Below are 17,523 nucleotides of genomic sequence, written 5' to 3' on the forward strand. Positions count from 1 at the left end.
ATATTTTCGCCCGCGCAAAGACATGTGTGAAGCGATTTGTGCTGACCCACTAAAAAAAAGCTCATAACACATTTATTTTCAATGCAAATGAGCCATAGTTTCCTCCCTTTTTTTTTTTTAGGAAATCTTGCTTGCTCTCTTGCTTGTTTCCCCTTTTTGCATAGCAAATCTGAATATTAAATATAATCAAATGTACATCAAATGCACTCAACTAAATCAAATAAATGGGTCTTCATACATCATGACAAATCGTATGCTTCCGCCTTTAACCCTAGAAAGGCCTTTTTTTGTTTCTGAACGGGGTGGGTGTCAAAGTCACCACAATGAACTCAGCTAAGCCCGGCAAATATTGGCCCAACAAGCTCCGAGTGGGTGGACCACTGCAAAAGTATCAAATTTCAGTGCTAGGGTGCAGGATTCGTGGTTTTCCACTGTCGGCGAGTGAAGCTCAATTTGTTAGCAGTCACAACTGGACAGGGTTGTCGTTGACAGAGTTGCATTTTCACAGAGGGATGCATATCAGATCAAAAAAGTTGCAAATTTATTTTGAGGTGTTTTTAGTTATTTCACTATCTAGTGGTAACTAATCAAAGCTAACTGGTAGGCACGGTATCCTAAATAAGATAATAATGTATTTATGATTTTGACTTTATCTCGGTAGTAAATTTATTGTGAAATAAAACTAGATATCCCCTAAAACTACACCCTTGGCCACAACATTTACAGGCAATTAAAAGCACTAACGAATTGCTTTTGTGCGAAAGGGGATCTGCGCAGGAGTTGGAGGAGTGAAATCGGTGACACCCTAAAGTTACATCGACCATAGCACCCTCAGGTTCTAATTAGCCCGCGGCTGTTTGCGAAGGGGGAGTCAAAGTTGCCACTGGATTGCTACTTTTTAACCCTTAAAGCCCAAATAGCTGTTTTATTAACGTCATTTAAGTGGCACTGTTTTTTTTTCTTTTTTCTTTTGGCATTTTATCTCGATGATTTCATTCGGGGCCAAAGCGAGCTGAACTGGGACAATTGAAATGGAAAGTGTCGCACATGCCGAAGGCCACAGCTTGACCCACCCACAATTGCAACCCCCTGGCGAATGCGGTGCGTGTTTTTCGTGCAACATTCTTCAATGAAATCTGGGCAAGTCGTCGACTAGCGGAGGGGAAATCCTCTCGGGGTGTGCGACCCAGACGGACGGACGCGCCCTTCTGCCAGGCGGAGTCTTGTGTCGCAGGTTGATTAGAAATTCCATTAAAATTCCATAAAAAAAAATGTACGTTCAGTAGCAGCCGCACCCAGCTTCGTTCCTCATTACACTAATAAATTTAGTGTTTTATTAAAGAATAGATAAATAATTAATTGCCAGAAGTTTCAGTCTAGACAATTAGTTTACTTTGTTTCTACTTTGGAGTAAAATAAAAATATATCTAGACATTATTATATGATTGTGATGATTTAAGTTTATGTGATAACTAAACAATGTCTTGAAATTAATTTATCGGACATTTTAAGCTCTTTTCCGTTGTAGAGACATTAACTGGCGCCACAAATATTTTTCATAGGCTTCCCTTTCCAACTTCCTTTCTATAACTTTTTTATTTCAGTGCATAGTTTTTCTCCGAGGGTGGTTTACATCTGAGGAACCCACCCACCCAAGTTCCTATGCAATCGCGTGCGATGTCTTGCCGTGAATGGATGTATGTATGTACCTCCCCGCACTTTACTCCAACCAACTCCCACTTCCGCTGCTGATTTGTATTTCAATGTCGCTTGCCGCTGATGTCGTCTAATTAAGTCGCAAAGTGTGTCCCTGCTTGGGATTCGGAGCGGGTTGGTTGGTTAGTCGGTTTTTAGGATGGTTGGATGGTATCCGTAAAGTGCGGAGTGTGGCCCCGATAAGTGAGTCGAGCAAAAGTGGCGAGCGTGTCCAATTATCGAGCATATAATGCAGTTCACGTGTCGCTGCTGCTGCTGCTTTCGGGATTCGCATTTTTAAGGCAATCTCTGCTGGTACAATGGTGGAGATGTAATCTGAAAGCAAACTGCAGTTTGTTGCTCAACAAAAGGTTATAATTTATATTGGTTTATCGCAGGGCTGACTTAGCTTTTGTTAAACTGGGGCAACACGGATGATCTTGGTAATGATAGGAAACGACCGAGGCATTGGTTTCTGCTTTGGATTTGGATTGAGTCAAACCCAAAGATAATGTGTTATATATTACTGACTGAAGTTTGGACACAACGCCAAGGAAAGTTAATTTGTCCGAATCTATATGCAATTTACACCTGATTGGCGCATATTATTGGTACGGTTAAATCGCCGCAATTGCTTGATTTACACCTTGTGCATTCGCATATTGCATAAAAAACAATCGACAAATTATTATGCCTGATAAAATACGGTGAGCATATTGTGCATACGGTGAATCCCCGCCAGCAACTCATTCCATAGGAAGTGAATTGGCATCATAACAAAAACAAGACGAGGTGCCCCAAGCGGCCCACTAACCGAAACCCCCACCTAAAAACAATAGCAACAAAGCGCTGTCTGCACAGTTTTCCACGCGGCGGAAGCTGGAAATGAAAATGGAGGTGGAGATGGGGTGGGGATGGTTGGTGGAACTGCATCAGTATCCCCCAAGCGGTATTATCTTCAACTTCATCATCTGCATCATCATGATAGTCTTCAACAACAGCTAGCTAAATGTTTATTATTGCATTTTGATTTCCGTATGATGTTTTTGTTATGGCCACTCTTTTGCGTCACCTTCTCTCTCTTCGATGCTCTCTTTTGCGTCATCATCCCCCAAGTGGAAATCATTCTGTTTTTTCACTCTCTCTTAAAGAGTGTACCTTACGCTGTTACTGTTAAACGTATCCCATTTACCACTGTTAATATTGATATGCAGTTTTTTACATAGCTTATCGTAGATCGTCGTTTGTTGGCCATTATTAAATTAGCTTTGTCTTATCTGCGAATGAGCTTCACGATACCTGGCCATGTAAACAAGTATTTATTTTTAAACGCACTGAATAAGTCACAAATTGCGTTGCAGCCAAATTTTTAATGCACGGTACTTGTTAAGTGGAAGGTATACGGAACTTAAATTTATGAGCAAGTATAGTACTATAATCTGATCTGTTAGAATAAGCATTTCAGTTTTGTTTTTCCCTAGTCATTGAGATTTAATAAATTAAATGTTTTACGACAAAAAATCTTAAAACATTCATTATATTATATATATAGTTTCACTAAAGATATATATATTTATATTTTAGTTTGGCACATATTTTACGAAATGCGCAATGGAAATTATAAAAAGCGCTCTGGAATGTATTTTTTATATGACGATAAACGTCGCAAAGTCACTGGGTGGCTTCCGGAAGCAGGGGGTATCGTGTTTCCTCGAGTATCTGCAACAAGCTGTCGGGGAATGGGAAACCTGGCCTCCGAGACCATTTGGTTTACCTGCCGATTACCTTTGCAGCTGCTAACAGCACGTGGCAACAGCGCAGCAACAGCTGCTGTTGGCCAACAGAGCGCTGTTATTCGTTAACCCTCCTCGACGCTGGCTCTCGCATCCAGTTGTGTTGCGACCAGCACTCGATGTAGACGTACGCACGGATACTCGATCTCCCAGTTGTATCTGCGTTAGGGCCCTCGCGTAGTTTTTCGCGTAATATTTTCGGCTTCGCAATTTTGTTGGATACTTGATGAAATAACGTCAGTCGGATTGTATATAACCCAAAGCAGCGGCAAATCAATGTCGTCAGTTGTATAAATACCACAAATAAACAAACACATTCACAAAGAGTTTTTGTGCTTTCATTGCATAGTGACCAAGTGTGTTAGTCACCCATACAGTTTATTTATGTGCTAAAATGCAAATTCAAAATCACAAGACCAAACAAGTTGCTAAAATGTGGCAGAGGAAGCCAATAAGTGCGAATAAAAATAAATAAATACGCGAAGCGCAGCAAAACCAAGGCGCACAAAAAGGATTACACCAGATAAATAACACTGAAGCGGCGTAAAAATAGCAAAAACGCAAAAACACATTTCATTGCCAACGAGCGCAGAAAGCAGCAGCAACAAGAACTAAGCCAACAGGGCCAAGAAAAGCCGCCAAGAGCAACAGTTAACACAGCAGCAGCAACATGTTGGCGGTTAAGAACTTCTTCCTGCCGGAGAGGGCAAAAGCTCCGGAGACTCCACAACGATTCTCCCGGATGCCGGAGGCCTTTCTCCGCTCCATCCGGAGACGATCCCTGAGGGTCAAGAGGGCCAAGAGTCTGGTGGTGCCCGATCGCAGCGAGAAACGTAAATCAGGTGAGGTACAGTGTCGATGTAAAGCGACCAAAGATGGGGCATAGCGGGTCAAAGTTCATTTTTAAGCTAGGAATATGCTATACTATACAATTTAATCACCTGCAAGTGAAGAAATCCGGTGACAATTAAGTCTTAAATAGCTAACACATGCTCCATTCGAGAGCTCCGCATAAAAATGTTCATTGTTGTTGAATACTACTCAACTGTTTTTCTCACAGTACCACCCTAAGTACTCCCCTTTTGCAGACCTTTTGCCACCTAATCACCATTAGCCAAAACTAAGCTTATTTATTTCGACACTCGTGCTCATTAAAATATTTGATAACTAGTTAATTATGACTCGAAAATCATTTAACTTTTCATGCAAATCGTTATTTACCCCAGTCGAAATTACAAAAAAATCATAAACCAATGACCTTGCACAGGTTATCTTATTAACATTGAATGTGCAACAGTTGAAATAAACTTTTGCCTAACTCTATTAGAGTGTAAAAAATAGAGAAAAAAATGTTACAACCTTTTGAATGTGCCACATCGCGTGTCATGTGTCAAAGTGTGAGCCAAACTTTGGGTGTTGTAATCAGCCAGCGCGAAAATAATGCAATTTGGCATAGTTTTTTCACTACGATACTTCCTCAGTTGTGGGCTTTATGATGCCAAAGTTATGACAGCATTATGTCTTCTTTTTTTCATGCTTTTTAGCATGAAAATGGAAATTACATGCAAACAAAAGTTTGGCAAACTTCTTTGTTTCTATCAAAAGCTGTCGGAGTGAAAGGTCAATAAAATGAAATAGACAGCGAAAGTTAGGGTGTTGTAATGCAAAAGGGAAGAGGGAGGTCCATGTTTTGTAACATTGACTCACATTCGTATTGTTCGACATTGACTTTCAGTAGCCGTGACAACTGAATGTCGAAAGTTTGTGCACCTCTCACTTTGGCACTTTTGTTAGTTTGTTAGCTTAGTACTTTCGCATGCAATTATCGATTCTCGAAAAATGCGGGTCCAAGAAGCCAAACGATTTCAGCATTGACACACTGCAATCAATGCCACTTAATGACGTCAATCCGTGGCATAATAGGTGGCGGAAGGTGCCAAGTAGCCTATTTCATCTTATCGCGTATATCCATCAGTTGTTGGCTTATTAAGTATCTGCCACATGACGTGGCTTAAAGTTGGGATACAAGCGAAAGAAGCTAGTTCGGTTAGTGGGGCTTTGGAAAATGTGTCAACTGGTTCTAGCCAGCCAGAGATCGGGCCAAGAGATTACGTTGATTGATCTGCCGGAGATTAAACACTTTAATACATCACCCGTTGTTTAGGCCATGAATCACGGCGTATGTATGTAAACACTTTTGCGGTAGACTAACAGCCATAAAAACGTACAAAAATAAACATTTATGCAAATTTCTTGGACTGTTAATGTCTTACAATACGAATGCGGTTAAAGTTCTAAAAAAAAAACTTTATTCACCATAAAGCTTTTCCAGCTTTTTATACACAATTGCATCATGTGTTCTTTTTCCTATACATTTTGCGATGGCTCATCAATATCGAAATTACTTCGTCATGTTTTCATACTTGCTTTCCTCATTCCTTGGAAAACGCATATGCCAATGGTAAAATTAAGTTTTATTCTATCCCTTTTCCGATCATTTTCTATTTTTAACGCTGAATGATTATTTCTCTGCCCCATTGCAATTTTTCATGCTGCAACGCATTCCTGCATGTGTGTGCGGATATTTTCCCTGATCGCCTCATTAATTTCCACTCAAATTGCAAAATTCCATTCGGAATGCCATTACTGTAGAGTGTTCTATTATTTCGTGTGTATTTTTTTTTTTTGTTGTTTCTGCCCCTATTGGAGCCCCAAGTCGCGCCATGTATTGATAAGATAAGGAATGGACGGTCTATTCTATATACACGGTGTATAAATAGTTAAATTCACTTTGTTTAATTAAAAATAAAAGTCTCTATCCGATCCCCCGCCAACTGATATGTTTTGCAACTGAGATAAGTCTGGAATATAGAATACCTGAGATCTAGAGAGATATTGAAGTCCTCGGTGCTCCGATTTCCTATTCAACTGACAGCACTGTGACTTTTCAAAGACCTTGACAGCCTTTCGGGTTTTTTGTTATTTGTGCCCCCCTTTTGTTTGCTCCAAAGTATCTCGTCAAATAGATCTATGCTACTATAGATTTTATACACTTTTCGAGACATTTTAATAGGCAAATCTCTTGGCGTTCTGAGTACAATCTGTTCCACGCAACACTTTTAATGTTTTGTGTACGTTTTTTTTGTATTTATTTTGCTTATTCCCCTGTTTTTGTATACTTATACTTTTTATTTCTCTAGCCGCTCGTGCACTCAGCGCTTAAACAAGATAAATAAAGAGTCAACAACAGGAGCGAATAATACGCTTAACACATTCTGTGCGAATAGCAAATACGAATATAGCCAACGAAATTTAGAATACATTTACGAAAAAAAAGAACACATATGTATGATTAAAATTAAAACGCAATTGTATTTGCTGGGGGCAAACATGAGTGTGTGAACGGGTTTCCAGCGATCTAAAGCATATACATATATTGTAGTACGTGTATCTGCAAACTGTATCTATGCGGAGATGGTAATCATTTTGATGAGATTATGACTCGTTTGCTTTTGCGACTGGGACAAATGACCCCAACTTAGGGGGTAGATTTTTGTGGGAAAGTTTAGTTGCTGGGCTTAATCGGTTCGAAGAAAGCATTCAATTATTTTTTGTACTTTAATGACAGTAAATTTTTTTTGATTTACCTCCCACATGTTGACCTTTTGCGATACGGAAACTCTCACGCGTGCCCTTAATTAGTCCCCTCAATTTTGTGACTTTAATGAGTGACGAAGTCTCGGCATTTGCCAGTTAAATTAATGTGCCGCCCACATTAATTAAGCCAACCGCCCACTAACCAAACATAGATCAGCATTTGGCAAACCTTAAAAGGCAACTCGCAGACTCGCGAGACTTTTGGTTTTATCTCCGATTTTGGTCGGAACCACAAGTTGAGTCATCGGCGGCGGCGCATGGCTTGGATTAAGTATTGTTGTTAGAAGTGTCACTCTTGGTTGGTGTCAATCATGGCGAGACTCTTGAGTTCATCGATCGGTTCTGGGTTCGGCACACCATTAATCATTCTCCACTCCACGGTCAGCAAACAAATGGTGGAATGCTACGCTTTATATGGTCTTCTCTCTAAATGGTGATAAACATATTTCTTATTTTGCAGCCGTAACGCACGCGCCACCTTTCAAAATGCACCTTTTCTTATTCGGTATCTTTTTTAACTGTCCAGCACGCCTTGTAATTATCTAACGAATTTTCCTCTTCACTTTCCTCATTGTCTTTGAAAAGTGAAACCTTACGCTAACGTGTAATTAATGAAATTTTATGATCTCTCGCTGTAATAATAAAAATATGATAATTTCTTGGCGTATCTCGTTTATGATGTCTCTATCTTGAATGTTAGTACCGAATTATTAATAGTTGAAAATTGAGGCAAGTCATGGTTTTTTGGTTGGCTAGTTGAGGCAGATGGAAACGTTAGTAGTAAATTCTCAAACTTCAACTGTTTAAGCCACTTACTGGTCTTAACTTCTTGTTTCCCAGAGTTCTGCCATTGGCGCAAGATCATTTCGAGTGGAACTTCATAAAATAGAGGAAGTATCTCAAGCTAATTTCAAAATATCAATTCAATTTGTTGATCATTCTTAAGCCTGGGAAAAATAGAACCTACGCACCATGACGAAATGCATCCAATCAAATATGTTCCCAGCTCTCGAAAGAATTCAAATTTATTTCGACACTTCTTACGGCAATAGCTTGAAATAAATTTGCGTATTTTCAATTAAATCATAAGGAAGCGACCCCTGTCTCAAGAAAACCTGTCAAATGCCAAAGTGAAAACGGGGGGAAATTTGAATGCATTTGCGTGTAATGAGAAAATAGCTGGAAAAATATGCAAATTAGATGAAAAGCGACACGTTTCGAACGCCGCTTCCGCAGCAAAACAGTGGGACACTTGTTGGGAAAACAGAAATACCTATCTATCTATCTATATATCCACCACCAAAATGTGTCAGTCGCCGGTTTTTTTGAGTTGAGTTTTCTCCCCAAAAACAGTTGGAAACGGATAGATAGGAAAGGCGGCAGGTTTATTGGTCAAACTCCATTCAGAATGCAAAGTGTATCTAAACATAATGATCGAAATTTCAATTTTGAATAGCAGGTTGACCATAGAGGGATTGCATTTTCGTTTTCCCTTGCTTGATTCGGCCAGGCCCTTTGTTTTTTTTCACAAATCCCAAAAGCCCCATTCAAAACCTACGCTTTACTGGGTAGTTTTCCCTATATGGCAAACGCATTCAGCAGCGGAAGTTCTTATTTAGGTTTTGTTCCCGCTTCGCTTCAATCTAAGGTTTAATGCCCATTGAAATTCTAATGCGGCGTTGACACCGCCAAATTGTTGATGGCGTTGGGGGGCGCTCGTCGGTCCCTTTTGCTTATACAAAATAATAATAATGATAATAAAATTCCAACATAATTTTTACAATGGCAATTCCAAGGCTATGTATGTATGTATGTGTCGCTGATCATTAAGTTTAGCATTGTACATCCCAATTCGGAGGTGCGCCCTTCATTATTGCATTGATTTCCTCTTGGCCTGGCCGAAAGTTCAGTCACACTCAAGTGATTCTCTTCACGGGAACTTACATGAATCTTACATAACCGGTTCAGAGTTTTTTAGCTTCTCGTATTTTCCCCATGTTATTCGCATTTTCGGTTGCTTTGTGGGTAGTTATGATCTGTCTGAAAAGTTATCTCTACACTATCCTACAGTTTGCTGCGGGTTTTCTCGCAAGATCACAATCGTAACAGCCATAAAGTATACAGTTTAATTAAAGGTTTACTATGTGGGATATGGCTATAAAAAGTTGGTTCAGGGGTAGCGATATTAGAGACGTCATTAGTAACTATAGAGGTTTTGGTGGTGTTTTAAGATGACTGACTTGATGTCCTCCAAGAATTTTGATTCGGCATGTACAGCTTTGTTAATCCTAGAAAATAGTTAAAAAGAAAAACCCTGTATGCAGGCATATTTACTACACCTAAGTAATATTTTAAGTATTATTTTCTGCACATTAGGTATAAGTTTTTTACTGTAACTTAAACCTGCCGCTTAGTGTAATTCTATAGCCTTCGCGTACGAAGTATTGCATTGGCGTCTGACTGATAGCAGTGAGTTTCCACCGGTTGGTGTATCTTGGCAGGAACACCAACAACTCAGCTTATGGCCAGCAAAGTCATTGAACCGCAAAGAAAAGACAGTGGGACAAGGCGACTCAGATCGCTGAAACCCACGGCTTAAAAATGAGATTTAGTTTAATTCAGTTGGACAAGCGAAAATGCTGGCAAATTTGTGGCATGTAAGATCTGCGAACGCACACGTCGTCTGTTTAGGGCGAATCCTTCGGCCAGGACACTCACACTCTTGAGCACCGAAAAACACCCATAAATAAGATTGTAATGGATGGAAGCCTCGTGCAAAACAATGGTCATCATAATTTTTTCTCTGGCTCTGGATGAAAAGATGTAAACGAGCCACACTCGCACAATGGCAGATGAGATGAGATTTCTAGGTAAAAGTGGCCAACAGCAAACTACCGCTAAGGAGGCTGCCCGAAAGGAGCGAGAAATAGTTCGTGTAGAACGTGAAAAAGTAAAAGTAAGCAATTTAATAATTTGTTGCGCTTGAACGGCTAGGAAAGCGGAAAAGAAAACGAAAAAAGTCAGCTGGTCAGTTGGTCAGTAGCCGGAGTTCGAAGATCGAAGATCGGAGTTGGCAGTGGATCGTGGAATATTATTGGCCAGCTGCCTTTTCTCTAATGAGGCGCCTGACCATTCCGAATCGATTTAATTGAAGCGATATTTATGGGACACAATTGACATACGAAAATCCCTGTTTTCAGTTTTCATTCGTCCATGTTCTTTTTGCAAATCCAAACCGCAAAAGGAAAACCTCAAAGTCGCAGGACAATCAAATGCTCATCATTGCAATGCACACCGCATAAATATTAAACACAAATACGATTCGAATTTTATATTATTTGATTTAACGATCGACCATCAGCCCAGGAGCAGCTGACAACGGTAATCCCAGGAAAAAAAATCCCATTTCCCATTGCACTTTCCTTTCATTTTTTCCATGCTTTCTTCCTCGGATTTTGCCCGTCCATTGTCTTCGGGACTGACACTTCATAAATATGTCATATTTAATAGAGTACAGTGAGCTACCGAGCAAACGGCAGAGTGAGTGAAAGAAGCCACCACCAGGAGATGGTGTCCTGCATGTCCTTGGGCGATCTCACTTGCTTTCTCCGCCTCTCCCATTGTCAACTTTGATTGACTCGCACGAGCTCAAAAGATTCTTCAGCCGGGTGCGTCTTTTTTTTGCGCTGTTTTTGATTGAAAAAATAATTTTCTTGGGGTGGCGGGAAAATTACTTTTTTAGGGAAAAATTAAACGAAAAAATATCATATTTTCACCGATCATTGTAAGATGATCTTTGGACAGAGTCGTGTCGTAAATTTGACATTTAATCGTTTTGGGATGGGAAAAGAAAAAATTTACATTTTCCTAAACTCTCAATAGAAGTCGGAAAGTTCGTCATGACTGTATTCTTATTTAGTAAGCCTATTGGGTAAGGTTAAAATATCCGCTCTGATGTCATAAACAAGATTCACCCAATTCAAATGAAACGTTTACGCTGCAGATTAGATTGTGTTTGATAAGATTAATTTGAGGAAATAAAGAACTCAGGGAACAAGAACGATGATGAAGTTTTATTTAAGCGCTTTACTTTATGAATAATAACTTCTCTAGAAACGCTTTTTTCATTACAATAAAAAGAAAATAAAATGCTTAGCTAGCCAATTGCTTCAGAACTTCAACTTTTTGTTTGGTAAATTGATTTTACAAATACTTTATGACTGATAAGAAATCACTCTGTATACTCTGTACTTTTAACTGCTGGACGATAAGAAATCATAGCTTACAGCCAAGTGATTTTTCCCTTATTTACTTTCTGCTATTTTTTATTATTTTACCGCCGCGTGTTTGGCAATTTACTCTTCCTGTGCCCGCATGATAAATGAGTTTCAACACAGAAATAAATTCAATTCGGCCCCAAAACTGATAAACGACTCAGGAACGAAAAAAGCCAACGAAAAAAAAGCGTCAACAAAGAAATTGCCTATGCCTCTATTCAAATATATATAATTTTTTTTGGTTGCAAATGAGAACAAGTTTGCCGAGAAGTTAAAATGGAGTACGCGACTTAGGAACTGCCACCAAGATGCTTTATTACCTGAGTACATAAATCTCGCAGCCAATGACAGCCTCCTAAGCAGCAGAGCATCCTTAAGGGATTGCAGTCGCAAAAAGGATCTCGTTTAACCCTTTCCCATTCTCGGGGCGTGGTCTTTTGAGTGTGGGCTTAACCTTCAAATGGTGTTTGGACAGCGAGTTGAATGAAATTGCCAGCTCCTCAATCTAATTTATCAAAATCCAACACATGTTCCATTTCCGAAAAAGATCTTACACTTGGGCAAACGAGAGATCTGCCATCTGCTCCTCTGTTTGCTTGTTTGAATGTTCGCGCATTTGCTAATGATCCGTGAATTTCTGTGTCAATTTCAATTGCTTTCCTCTGGATTTCTGGGCGATGAAGTCATACATATATATTGTTGTTATTTCGCCGCCTCCAGCAATAATGTTCATACACGTGACACTGCGCGAAGAATGTATCTGACGGATACGGTTTTGGGCTACACACCCATCGCATTCCATCTCATTCTATTCCATTTCAGGTTGCGTGACGCCGATGATGATGATGCCCCAGGTTGGACCTTGAGGTGTCGCAATCATTCGTGCAGAACTTTTCTATGGGTTTCCTATTCGTGGAAGACAACAGTTGGATGAAATGAGTGCCATCCCCTCTCAGGTTATTACAAGTTATTGTTTGTTTGTTTTGACTTGCAATTAATTGGTAAATGTAACTTTTGTTTGGCTTAAACAAATAAGTTTGTTTACCAAAGTTCAGGCTGAGTGCGCTTCGAGTATGCAGTAAACAAATATAACTATATGATTTATTTAAAAAATGTTCTAGCCTGCATGTGTATGTACATATCTTAAATAGACATTCTTGCGCTGAACCTTTCACTTTGTGTGTGCCTTATTTAAGTCACCTTTTCCTGTCTGCAATAACCTCCTCCTCCTCCTTCTTAGCCAGTTCCATCGGTAATCTTGTTTGTGCGATCGCCCTTTTTGCCTCGATTCATTTGTGGGCTTTGCTAATTTTCTTTGCCTTTTGTTGGGACGACAGCAGCCGAGGATCGGCTGGAATCGAAATCGGAATCGGAGAAGGAAAACCCAATTCTTGTGCAGGCTACTTTTTGCTGGTTTGCTGCCAGCAACTTTGCCACCAGTCGCCGTGATCTTCTTTCACCGATCTCTGGGCAAATACAAACGGCGTTCGGGACAAAAAGAAAGTAAATCTGGTTTTTGGAGCAGATGTGCAGAATGCACAGAATGGACGGAAGACTATGAAAGCAACGCCAACACCGAGAAGGAAATTGAGGGAGATATATGTACATAGGTGAATCTGAAGTCGGGGATCATGAGATTTATTGCCAGATCTTTGGGACTGGACACTGTCGTCGGGGTCAGCCTACCTAAATATTTTCGTAGGTTTTTCGTGGGCCAATGCAAATAGGCATCCATACGCATCCATGGGATGCGTATCCCAAAGATCTCCAACGCGATTCATAATTCCATGAAAGGCGAGGCAAATGGGAAAATATTCTATTATTATGGTTATGGCTTATTAAAATCACATTATTTGACCATTTACGGGCATGGCCAATGTATCAAAACATTCGTGGCGTTTTTCAATGGCACGAACGGTTTCGCCATTTGTGGCACCTACAATAATTAGCCTAAATTGAGGCTCGTCGGCATTAAACTCAATGATGGATGTGGCAGCTGGTTAAAGCTGTTTATTCAGTTTTTAAGGCTATATATATATGCTATGATTACGTGAGACCTATTTGATGTTATTATCAATTTTCTTGTGGTTTTATGGCTTGCACGCCATTCACCGGTATCCTTCAGCTGTATTTGAGTAAAGGACAGTCGTAAAATCATATATGCGATGACAGTTCTAACCGCTTCTTGTTGTGGCTACCGTAAACAACTAAATGGTTATAAACAATTTTACGACTTTTTCGCTGACAATCCTTGGCGCCTCCTGGACAAATAGAATTGAGGTATATACATTTATGCTTCTCTTGGATGCCTGGCACGCTTCTTGGTGATAAAACTCAGTCCGGTTGTTCGGTTCGGTTTTAGTTTGAATACAGCTGCTGTCAGTCATAAAACTAAGCTATCTATATCTTTAAGTTTGGGGTCAGAAGGTCGGTCAGCTGTTTGTTGGGAAAACATGCTTCCCAAAAAGGGATATGAATATTTCATATTGTTCGCTAATTAAAATGCTTAACCCACATCAAGAGCTGTAAATCCCAAGCCTTCTTATCGCCTCAATGGCAAAAGTGTACAAACACAAACAAACAAAGCTAAAAAAAAAATAAAGGCAAAACAAATCCCAGCCGAAGTGAAAAACCCCTTCGATCAACAAACACGGACACTTTCTCCTCCCCAGAACAAGAAATGCAAATGGAAATGGAAAAACGGAAAACTCGGAAATCGAATGAACGTCTTTTGGGTTCCAGCTAGTTTGCATACGTAATTGTTTTTTTTTTTTTTGGGAGTTTTGACAACGAAGGCGACATTTGACATGAGTTTGAGTTACGATCCCGTTGAGATAAAGATGCAGCAATCACGGAGGGATAGTGGTTACAAGTAAGAAAGGGTTGCCCTGGGCCAGCGGTTTGAACTTCACACATAAGCCGATCGTCAAACCCAATTCCGATTCCGTTCCCGATCCCGATTCCCTCAGGTGATAGTTAACCCCCAGTTCGGTGTCAGACATTTGACATCATTAGTCAAACTTAAAGACGCATTTGTAACTGGCTTGTAACTCTAAGCGCTTTAGCCTAATGACGAGCCATTAATTAGACGGGATCGTCTGTGGTGCACAGCCCCTGCAATTTGTTACAATTCGAGCAATGAGAACCGCGAGAAACCAGTCGCCAGAACGCCATCTTTGATCCAAAACCCATTTCCATTATTCTCAACGATGAAAAAAAAAAAAAGTGAAAAAGGCATGCAAATTGCAAAACCGCGCTAATTTTACCCAGCCATATCGCTTTCAATTGGACTCGACAATATCTTGCCCGGATTTATTTCGGTGTTTCCAGTATTATATAACAAAAGGCATATTTATTTCGTTTTAATTTGTAATTTTGCGCTCTGGTCAGCGAGGCAGGAGTGCAAACCAGTTGAACTTGTCTTGTCCATCGCCTCAGTCGATTAACGAGCGGCAGGAAAACAAGTTCCCATACAAAACCCTTGAGACGACGGCCACGACATATCCATGTCCATGTCCTTGCCTGTGTCTATGGCCCATGTCGCTGTCCATCCAAAAAACGACGGCAGAAGTCCTCACTGTTTACTTAAGCAAACTCTTAACAACTCATAATAGAGCAATTTTCACGTTACCCCTCCGCCTGTGAATACAGTAAATCATCGCCGGGCGAGCAACCATGCCAGTTGCATGGTCAGCCATTGTCACTCCTTCTACCCCAAGTTCAGTGAGGATCTGAGGTGATTGAAAGGAGTATGTGCCGGGCGGTCACCCGGTGTTCCCTTTTTTCTGAATTGAAATTGATCGTGGGCACTTGGAAATGTAATGGCTCGGGCTTGTCCCTGCTGCGCTCTTGGGAAAAGATTTATGATGGCATCTAAATGGTGTTTTCACTCCGAGCTTAGCTGATAGTTTAACTTGGGCGTGATGCACACACATGGAGCCGAAAAAAGCTCAGGCAGAAGCAGCTGGCCTGCCTTGATACCAGGTTGCCAGGCATTTCAATTAGCTACCCATTTATGGAGCCAATTGGTTGCCTTGAAAGGTTGCATACCTTAAGTTTGATTGACTGACTGTGACTTGACAATAAGCTAATTTAAATCAGAAAAGTGTTGGAGCAAGCTGACAACTTAAAGGTTGTTTTTTTCCTCCTTCCAAAAGCATCCGAAAATTGCCGAAAATTGAAAAGGAAGCTTCCTGGCAAACATTTGTGCTGTCAATCAAGCGAGCGGGCTAAACAACATACGCTCGAAGGATGATGAATGTGTATTTAGGATTCCATCGCGAACGAAGGATACATTTGCATAATGATGCAAGGATGGTTTCTTGAGAGCTCGAAACTTTTGGCCGCGACACATGTAGGTCAAAAAAGGGAAACGGGTTCGTCCTTTTGAGAGATCGCTAATTGCGCTGCTTAAACTTGTTTTCCACTTTTTTTTTTGTTCTATTTCCAATTATAAGAAATGAAATGCCTGGGCTAATGATAATTTGATGTTTTCTTACAGATTCGTTTGTGAACAGTCAGGAATGGACAATTTCTCGTTCGGTGCCAGATCTGAGGCTGGGAATCGTCGGTTCCCTGAACTCCGGCAAGTCAGCCCTGGTGCATCGCTATCTCACCGGATCCTACATGCAGGAGGAGTCGCCCGAAGGTGGTCGGTTCAAAAAGGAGGTCTTCATCGATGGCCAGAGCTACTTGCTGCTCATTCGCGACGAGGGTGGAGCTCCCGAAATGCAGGTAAGTCCTTGGGGTTTTTTCTCTATGCTTTTCCCATGAAATATTCATGGGAATGGGAAAAATATGATGTATGACTAGGGGTATGCATTATTGTGCCTTCAAAGTTATCCGTGCCGTAGACAAATAAATTTTCCCTTATCATCTTGTAAATATTTGAATTGAGGTCAACGTGGGATCAACTGGGAGAGCTTCTTGGGGGTGGTTTCAGTTATATTTTTTTTTATCAATATAATTTGATTGAAACGCTCAGAACTCGAGCCTGGAACTTTCTTTTTGTGGCCCTCAGTCATATGCTCGCAACCAATTATCCAAGTTTTGGCCGGCATGAGTCACTCGAAACTCAACCTTCGACCTTTGGCTGGCAGTCGAGACTTTGTCGCAATGCCAGATAAGCGATTTCAACGGGTCCAGTTTTTGTTGGCCATTATGGCAGAACGTGATGCAGCAGCCGCATCATCATCATCATCGTCATCTAGGCCATCATCTCCTGGCCGATAGCCAGTAACTGGGTCTATAGAGGTTGCCCAGTGCAAAATACACACAATACCGAACGAGCTCTCAGTTGATTGCCAACCCCTGAGCTGCAAAAGTTCCTCCTGCAGCCTCCGAATCCGCAAGCGAATGCAATTGAATTCGTCTTTTGTCAATACATCAATGTAGTGCCTTCCAGAGATTGGGTAGCTGTAATTAAAGGCAACTTAACCACGGGCTATTTACATTTGAACACAGGGCCTTGACTCATTGATTCCCCCGAGGGTCTTCTGTGGCTCAAGGAGCTTTTGTTCGGCACTCGGCTTTGATATATCGCATACTGCATGAGTTCGCCATCCGCCATTCGCATTTGCATTTGCATTTATGCAATTGCAATTTTCGCTACCCCAAATGCGAAATGCGAAATGCGAAATGCCAAATGCCCAAGTTGCCGATGGCCTCCTGCGCCTGCGGCTTAAAGGGTGAAAGTGAGGATTATAAATTTTAAGCTGCTTTTGCTTTTCACTAGTCTCACTCACATTTTTTATTTGCGGTTCTATTTACACTCTTAGTACTTTGTGTCCTGAAGGGGCGAGGTGCTTTGGGTAGTTAGGGGGTTGCTCATAAAAAAATGTGCCAGACACGCGACCCTCGAAAATCCCAATAATATCCCTATAATCCTTGCTCTAACCCCGCTGACTGGCAGTCTTTCACTATTTCCTGTAACCCGTTGCTAGCGATTCTTATTCAAATTGCTTTCGCTTTTTTTATTTCCATTCATTTTAATTATAAGTTTGGAGAATTTTCGCAAGTCAAGCAGATGATTGACCTAAATTATCGTTGGAAAAACCTAACAAAGGATTACGGCTTATAAATGTTTTTAGGGAACGGTTTCC

The 17,523-nt window shown here is 40.7% G+C and overlaps 1 protein-coding gene across 2 annotated transcripts in view; it reads left to right on the plus strand.

Annotated features, from left to right (window-relative positions):
- The window catches only part of CenG1A (Centaurin gamma 1A), a 63,149-nt gene that overhangs the window by 39,813 nt on the left and 5,813 nt on the right, over positions 1-17,523 (plus strand). The window contains exons 1-2 of one of the 2 annotated variants that reach the window (NM_078838.3): positions 3,581-4,330; positions 15,924-16,156. In NM_078838.3, coding sequence (NP_523562.2) covers positions 4,159-4,330; positions 15,924-16,156 — 405 coding nt within the window. In that variant the 5' untranslated portion in view covers positions 3,581-4,158. Of the gene's footprint in view, positions 1-3,580; positions 4,331-15,923; positions 16,157-17,523 lie in introns of those variants that run through there. The other variant, NM_165067.2, reaches the window with a different exon arrangement.

This window comes from Drosophila melanogaster, chromosome 2L (genome assembly GCF_000001215.4).
Source record: "Drosophila melanogaster chromosome 2L".
In the NCBI taxonomy this organism is placed as follows: Eukaryota; Metazoa; Arthropoda; class Insecta; order Diptera; family Drosophilidae; genus Drosophila; species Drosophila melanogaster.